This window comes from Cherax quadricarinatus, chromosome 53, assembly GCF_038502225.1.
Source record: "Cherax quadricarinatus isolate ZL_2023a chromosome 53, ASM3850222v1, whole genome shotgun sequence".
Lineage (NCBI taxonomy): Eukaryota > Metazoa > Arthropoda > Malacostraca > Decapoda > Parastacidae > Cherax > Cherax quadricarinatus.
Window position 1 is genome coordinate 7,288,733 of NC_091344.1, and position 8,976 is coordinate 7,297,708.

Sequence of the window (8,976 nt, forward strand, 5' to 3'; positions counted from 1 at the left end):
CATGGAACACATGATTTGCTCTGAATCAGTCTTCAGCTCCAGAAATTTATCTTGACGATCATCAGGAACATTTTTCATCTGATAATTTAAATGAATTTTGAGCTAAATCTAACACCTCATCACTAATTTCAGGAAAATAGCGACTAAATGCATTTTCCAGTGCTGTCAAACGCTACAAAATTTAATTTTTTTTTTTTGCAAATTCTGGAAGCACCTGGTCTTCACCACCAGCAACAAAAACTGATGACAGTTACTCAAACATCGCAATATTTTTTATCTTGACCTTTCTGTTCTAATTTTCCAGCTTGCTTATGAAAGCTTACAAGGAATTCACGAATTTTATGACGTTTGTATTCCTTCCTTGCATCTGAAGATTCAGTTCATTCAGCTGCTCAAAGAAGTCAACCAAATACGCATGGCGCACGATCCATTGCTCATCATTCAACCAGGCAAACAATTCCATCTTACCCTGAACTTCAGAAAATAATTTGAGCTCATTTCTAAAGCTCAGATACTCGCTCAGTTACATTTCCTCTTGCAAGTTATCGAACATTTGTGTGGAAGTGAAGCAAATGATGGTCTACATCCATGTCAATACGTAACTGCTTGAAACGTCATGAGCTGAGAGCGCCTCCTTTGACAAAATTCACAGTTTGAACTGTTTGATCGAAAAACCTTCCCTAGTGGAGCTGGAAGTGTTTTTGAGGCCAGTGCCTGATGACGGATCATACAATGAATGCCTTTCGCTTTTGGAGCTCGCTTTTTCACACAAACTTGAAATCCAGATTTTTGTCCCCAAAAGTAGCTGGTGCTCTATTTGTACAGCATCCACGGACATTATCCCACAAAAGATTTTGTGATTCAAAGAAAGATGAAACCTTATCCAAAATACCTGTGGCCTTGATAGTTGTTTCAAGAGCAGAACAAAGGAGAAACGCCTCTTTAAATGACCCTGAGTGAACACATCTTGCAAACACCAGCGATTCATCATTTTAATTTGAAAATAAACCAGTTGCTGCAGACTTGATCTCTTGTACGACTGTATCCTCGATGACAATGGCCATGTCGCTGATTCTACTCTGAACAGTACTGTTTGATAGTGAAACTTCTGAAAGTTTTTTTCCAAATCCATTTTCCAACAGAATTTCCACCATTTTGAGAGCGCAAGGTTTGATAAAAGTTTCCCAAAATATATGTTTTTTTTTTTCTGCTTTGCCGTCTCCAGTGCTACGACATAAGAAGATTTAGTAACCCTTTGGAGTACCTCTGTTGAATCCGGCTTCATATTTTTGAGAGCATTCCCATGGCGTTCGAAAAAGGTTTTATCCATATGTTGAGGATGAACATTTTACAAATGTTGCTTCAACGTTGTTGGTTTCTTAGAATCATTTGACAAAATTTTGTTACAAATAACACATTAAGGTCTTTCTTCTCCAGCGATGTTAATGGATGCGAAACCATATTAAATATATGAATTATCGTACCCTCTTTTTTTTGATACTCATGATGGGTTCCAAATTCTGTGAATAAAAATAAGTCAGATAAAAAGAGAAATATTTATTTTTATTTTTAATTGAGTCTGTGACATTCAATAAACTTTAATGAATGTCACAGATTAATTTAAAAAGAAACTACAATTCTACTGATTGTACATAATCTACAGGTCATCACACTTTGTTGGGTAGTGGTCCCACTTCCCCATGAAACACCCTAAAAAAAAAAAAACCCAGGGGAGAATTCCCTCCCTGTTTGAGAACCCCTAGTCTAGACAGACAGTGGTTCGAGCCCCTCGATCACCCTCCTGTCTATTCATTGACAGTTCTTTATTTCAATTCAATTTGAGTTCAGACTTGTAAGAATATAATGCCAATGATTTACATTCGGTTTCTATGCTTGAAGGACTGTAGAAGCAGTGAAAAAGACTAGAGGAAATTAAAACGACAGAGGAAGAGATGAAGAGGCCTCTAAGGAAATGAGAAACAATGAAAGCACCAGTGCCAGCCAGGATATTACAGATGTATTGGGAAAAAGTGGACTGGGACAATACGTCTCTGTGGTGGAGACTGACAGTGTCAGGAAAAATCGAACTGGAAAGTAGGCCATTTTTTTCTCATGTTAGCGTAGTGTCTGAGGTTTTACAAATAATTCTCAGAGATTAATAGAACACCCAAGCACATAAGAGTTAGCAAGTCTAAAGTTGAGAGATAGTAAATTCTGTTATGCCAATCTCCTAGAGTTCTATGATAGTAAAGGAAATAAATTCTAATCTGTGAAAATAATATATGAGTTAACAATTTGTTTTAATATAAACAACATGAATAAATTTATTAAGAATTTTATCCTCAGTGCTCTCACGAAATTAAATTAAGAATTATTACACGCTGGATTTTTTTTTTTTAGGTTCAAGCCTTCGTTCTCTAAAATTGTGCGTTCGTGCTTGGTATGCCAGTATACCATTATGAGACATACTTCTCAGTATACTAACAGGTATACTTCAGGGCCCAAATTTCTGAGCACCTAGGTAAATTAGTTAAGACATGTTTACTGCGTCGTGGCTAAGAGGGTCGGATAGCCAATCACAGGTGTCTCAATTAAGTCAGGACAACCATCCATCTCTTTTGTTAAAGAATACTTAGGCACTCTACCATCAGATGTTAGCTTCTGTTGTCTAAGTTTCAAGTGGTTGCTCTTCTCACGTGGAGCTCAGGACAGCATATATAATACAGTCACAGAAAGTTGTATTTCTCTCAGGGCATATATGCCGAAAGCTAACGTTAATCCCTATTTTAGAGATTAAAGTATTTTTGTCTAATGATGAAAAGGTTACCCTATTGTATTAGGTTGTCTTTAAATCTCATTAACCAACCAACCATCAGGAGAGCAGAGGCTCTGCTTTTATGCTCTTCAAGACAAGAAAGGGAGGGGGCCTTGATTAAGGTGAAGGGCTCTTGATCTAAGAAATCTAAGCCATTATATCCTTCCTTAGATCAAACTTTATTATCTCCCATTCCCAAGGTACTGAATGACATCATAGGGCTTAGCACTTCCCAATGAATAATAATAATAATAATAATAATAATAATAATAATAATAATAATAATAATAATAATAATAACAACAACAATAATAATAATAATAATCTGCACTCTATATTCATCTTAAGCAGCACAGGTGAAAGGTTTCCTACACACTGCAGTGTTTTCAAGAAGTTTATACATTTTTGACAGTATATTAATGTGATAAATACACATGGTTAGCTTGTTGATTAGTTGGGCTTAAAGCCTAGCGCCTACACGATGGTTATTAACGTTGCATACTACCTATCAAGAGTATTTTAATCCCTCTTTTAGGGATTAGAATAAACTCTCAGAGTATTTACGCTGAGAAACATACATCTGTCGGTGTATGTACTCTGTGTGAGTAATCGTGTATGATTATGCGCGGATATCTTTACATTATACACACACACACACACACACACACACACACACACACACACACACAGACACACACACACACACACACATACACACACACACACACACACACACACACACACACACACACACATATATATATATATATATATATATATATATAAAATATATATATGTATATATATATATATATATATATATATATATATATATATATATATATATATATATATATATATATTCATATACATATTTCCATTTTTTTCAATTTTTGCCACTCTGTCTTTCCTTTGTCTCTCTCATTCCTTCATAACCAATCGTGGCATCGGAAAACAAAGAAGGGAAATAAAATATGATAGTACTACATCAATATTTACTTGTATAAAAATATAAACTTGTTAATACATCTGAAACTTAACCTTGTAAAGTCGTGTAGACACGGAGATCACTGACAGAGGCAAACTTAACCTAATACACACGTATTACACATATAGATATAAAACTCCATCTTGGAAAAGGGTGAGGTTTTAGAGAAGAATTTCGGGGATTATGGAAAAAATTGTCCCAATGTAAACATTGACTCTTGTCCTTGGGTAGAGTAGATTAGGAACCAGGAACTGAAGGAAGACTCGAATCTAAAGATCAGCAACGTATTTTGTTGAAGATTGTCAAAGACGAGCATTTTCTCTTCCAGTAGTAGATACGGGGGAACAAATAGCACTTTTAAAAAGATTTGGGCTTGAAGGAATGTAGTCCGTTGGGTCTGGGGTGTGGGAAGAGAGAGAGGTCGAGATCAAGGGTTATGAGTGCATAAGCTACATGTGAGTTAGACACGAGTAAATATGATCACTCACACAGGCGTGAGCATTTACATGATAGCTCTGTGCTTTACAAATGAACAGTCATGATTTATTCACACAGTAGAGCTATAGTGAGTTACATGATATTCATAAGAATTTTACACATACTTTGGAATAGTTTGGCCATTTAACTATATTACTGAACACGTTGTACATATGGAAGAAAATTTACACATACGAAAATACTTAAATGTCAGTATACATAAGACTGCATGAATAAATTGATGCACATATTGATAATAATATATATATATATATATATATATATATATATATATATATATATATATATATATATATATATATATATACATTTAACAGGTTAAGGAGACATACACACATACAAAAGAAAATAAATGATAATTTTACCATGAAAATAAATATAGTTATTTATATATAATTCAATAGTACAGGTGACTGAACACTTAACTTGTATTAAACATCTTAGTGAACACAGTGGGATACAAAATACTAATATATGCAACACGACTTCAGTATTTCAGAGATTTATATAGAGCATTGCTTCACAAAATCCGTGAATGCTATTCATTACAGGAATTAACATACAAGCAGTGAAACAATCTGCATACTTTCAAGTAACATGACATGTCCTGGGAGGTGCCTCAATGCTGATGATAGGCTCCTATTCCCATTGGGGTTTACAAATCCCCGTGGATATAACAATATTCAAGTAACATGATCAACAATTATATATATATATATATATATATATATATATATATATATATATATATATATATATATATATATATATATATATATATATATATGCTAATACTTAGAACTGGTACAACAACAACACTGCAGATATTCTCAAACACATCGAAATGCAACATAATTGTCAACTTGGAAATTTATTTAGGGAAACATAGGTATGAACTTATTTATGCTCATGATACTTCCTTTATTCCCGATTATTCTTTTACTACTTTACAGGAAAGAGTCAAAAAATAAGATAACAATAGCGTGAGGTTAGCGTGGCTCTGTACGGCTTAAGGGGATGGGGGGGGGAGTAAGGTTGCATTAATGCTGGAAAATAGCTCTTGATCCAACGAAGTAAAGCTAGCCTCTTTCCTGGAAAAAGTTTGATTATAACTTCTGTTAATGGTGTGTAGCATGACCTTACGAGCTTAGCACTTCCCAGTGAATATTATACTACTACTACTACACTAAATAAGTTGTTTCAGAGCCAAAAGTCTGAGTCGTTTAATCTAATAATCATCATTGAAGTGTATGCTAAATCTCTGACATCTTTTACCAGAAAAGATGGAACACATTTGTCTACAGACGTCAAAAACTTTCTACTATTCTGAGTACACGGTAACTAATGAACTTTGCCGTGTTGGCACACACTATCCTAGCACATCATAAACCAAATCAGATACAGCAAGTAACACTTATCTTCCGTGGTTAATATAACCAAACTTGAGAGACCACAGTTCATAAATTTTATGTAAACACCTACGTACAATAAGTCTAGTATTAACACTTAGTCAAAGAGAGCCTTTGATTAATTTTTGATTTACATTTACTGTAAGGGCTGGGTCGGGCAGAAAGGTAACCTAGTGTTCTGTTTCCAATGAAGTCACAGTATTTTGACTTGTATTCTAGTTGCAAAACGTTTCAAAGTAAAATTAATAGGCATTTAGTTTACTGAGAACTGGTAATTGCAATAGCTTAATAACTCATATGTTATTGATGACACATACAAGCATTCAAATGATTTGTGGGAGAAAGCGCAACATTTTTTTGCTGAAACCCTTTAATTTTTTTTCCGAGGCCATGGGTCTCCAACGTCATCAGAGGTGGTAGCAAATAATATATATATATATATTACTCGTGAAACACACAAGTCACCTCTACGCAGCAAAATAACAAACATATGGCAGGGAACTGGCAGGTCCACTCACACAGATGGACGACTTCCTGCAGAATGACAGTATATCAGTGTGTTTAGAGATAATGATGCCCTGAACAAGTGCCAAACAGAACCCTTAAAAATGAAGGACGACTGGGTCGCCGGGGAAGAAGCCGGAGCTGTCTTGGCTGAAGGCGTCATACTGGTGCTTGATGGGGTACCTCGCCACAGCCTCCAGGGAGGGCACGGCGAGACGGGCGTGTCTCAGGGGCACGCTGCCGTAAAGGGTGTTGATGCGCTCAAGCCCCAAGACGCGAGTGTCGCCGTCAGTGGTGAAGAAGGATCCCCAGTAGGTACTCATTAGGTCGCATCCGGCGTCGTGCTCCATGGAATCCCCGATCATGCCCTCGGCTGCTAGCTCCTCCACGATGGCTACTGTGTCAATTCCCATCAGTGATGGAGCTATAACGTCCTGTGCCAGATGGTCCCCAACGTACAGGCAGTGTGGATTATCTACGCAAGCTTCCTGCTTCACCAGGTTCAATAGATCTCTCCAGTTGCCTCCTGAGTAGTTTCCGTCGATGCGTAGTTTATGTGAAGGAACTGCGTCGCCATCATCAGCTCCTACGAGGAAGCGGAAAGGCCTTTCTCCAGAGAAAAACCCAGGTTTTTTGGCTGTGCATATCACCATGTCGAAGTATTCTCGCCAATCTGGACCCAGGACATATCTGGCGTTGTGAGAGGCATAATCGATGCTGGAGCCAGTTATAAGGAATGTGAAAGTGTGTTCGTTGATGGCTTTGAGCCACTTTTTTAACTTGTCACTGGCTTCATAAATGTACTTCTCCGGGTTATTCTTAATCTCTGGGAAGAAACCTCCCTGGTCATTACGGAAATGTTCTCTACGATACATGTTGCACATGGCAACATGAACATCTGGCCAGATGTCGTACTCCTCCAGGGGTCCTTCAGGTGAGCTGTCCTGTGCATCAATCGCCCTTGCACAGGCTACAGCTGCTGGTAAATCAAGATAGTCTTTGAATGATCGCAGGACTGGAACTTCGCCGGGCACAGGGTGATCGTAAAGCGTTCTCATAAACTCAACGACTGGCTCCCAGATCCTGTCTTTGCCGTAGGTGTCATGGATTTCATCTCTAGTCATGGGTCGAGTCCCGTGAGTGGCTCGGAGAATACGACCATTTTCTGCACACTTCATAAAGTTTCCCCTTTTGATATCCAGAATGAGTCCTTTCTGCAGGAAATCCATATCATCGTCCAAAGGCAGGAGCAGTTCTGGTTCGTAACCATAACGATTTACCATATACTCGGCGATAAGGTTGTACTCTAGTCTCATAATTTCACCCACTTTGTACCGGCAGATTGTGTTGTCAAGATCAAATCCGATGCAGTCATAGTCTGTAAACTTGAAGGTGTCATTTTCAGGAAAGGGCTGCTGCTTCTTTCTTTTGTTGTTCTTGCAGTAGTATTTTTTCTTCATGACCTTTTCACGAAGACAGTCCTCCTCATTCACTTTGTGGAGCACCATCCTGGCGGTGAAAGTGTAGCTTGCCTCTTGGTACTCGCTGCACTCTACTGAGATGAACCACTCGGGCATTCAGATGCACAATATCTTGTTAGGCCGATGGTGTCCTGGGAAACTTCAGTAATTAAAAAAGAAGTCAGACACAGCAAAATATCACGCCTCGTCTATGACTCACTCTGAGCTTCTTAAAGATGTGAAACTTGAGATTTTTTTATTTGGACATGAAGCAGTAAGAAGCTGAACTCCTCCAGTCTACACACAACTACTTGGCTCTTCGTTCTCTGCTGCTCCTGTGCATTATAACACCAGAGTCACTGTCTCTTGCAGAGCCAATGAAACTATTATTCCTGGTTACTGTGTCATCAGCACTAAGCGGTCACTGAAGGAGGTTGCAGGTAATGCTCAGCAAACTGACAGTAACCTGAAGCATTCATGGTGCTGCAAGGTGGTTTTTGGCTACATACAGGAGAGAACCAGCTCCCGTGTGTGTTCCACAGCGTCGCAACTGCTACTGAGGGTCCTTGCGCTGCCCGGTGCCCGGTGCCTGCAAGACCCCGTGCCAACGCCAAACCCTTCACAGTGTCTCCCTCCCCCCAGCTTATCCCCCTCACCCTTGTGCCCAAATCCTCGGAAGCTACCCCCCCAACACCTACTACCCCAAGCCACCTGCAGACCAGTTACACGTGCCACACCCTCCCACACCCCTTCTTCCTCTCATCTTGTAGTGGCTAGCGACGGACTTTTTTTTTTCTTGTACCTAAAGCACAGCTCACGCCCATGTGAGCGATAAAAGATCAAATTTGAACGTTTCCTGAATTTCTTCGACCACCCTGTTGCAAGACACATCAGGCCAATTTTTTTTATTTGTAGCTCCCCCATAAATCGTTTCTTTTTTTTAGGTTTATATAACCTACCCTGACCCAACCTGATGTAATCTAAACCTAGCCTAACCTAAACTATATAAAAAATGTCATTTAAAAATCCATAGGAAAAGCTAAGAAATTGACGTAGGGGCCCAAGTAAAGACACTGACGTACTAAACTGAAGGCAGGTTGCACACTGAGCTTCACAGTACCTCATGACCAACATCTTACTTGCAACCCGGCTTAAAATATTTACATTTCCCCCTCGACAGTATTTTTAAGTACACTAGCTAAACTTTTCTTCCCAGTGCAACGTGACTGCCTCAAGATGAACATTCAGGGGAAAGTCCGAAGCATGTACAGACGAAGATAGACTCATGTTACTTAAGACTGC

At 38.6% G+C, this 8,976-nt stretch overlaps 1 protein-coding gene across 1 annotated transcript; it reads right to left on the bottom strand.

Annotated features, from left to right (window-relative positions):
* Nucleotides 1–3,795: 3,795 nt before the first annotated feature.
* On the bottom strand, nucleotides 3,796–8,257 carry Nt5a (5' nucleotidase A). Its single transcript, XM_053781565.2, has one exon. The coding sequence runs from the start codon at nucleotides 7,789–7,791 to the stop codon at nucleotides 6,313–6,315; it is 1,479 nt and encodes a 492-aa protein (XP_053637540.2). The 5' UTR covers nucleotides 7,792–8,257; the 3' UTR covers nucleotides 3,796–6,312.
* Nucleotides 8,258–8,976: the final 719 nt, after the last annotated feature.

Coding starts and splice junctions, on each gene's coding strand:
- Nt5a (XM_053781565.2), bottom strand. CDS start 7,791: ATGCCCGAGTGGTTCATCTCAGTAGAGTGCAGCGAGTACCAAGAGGCA.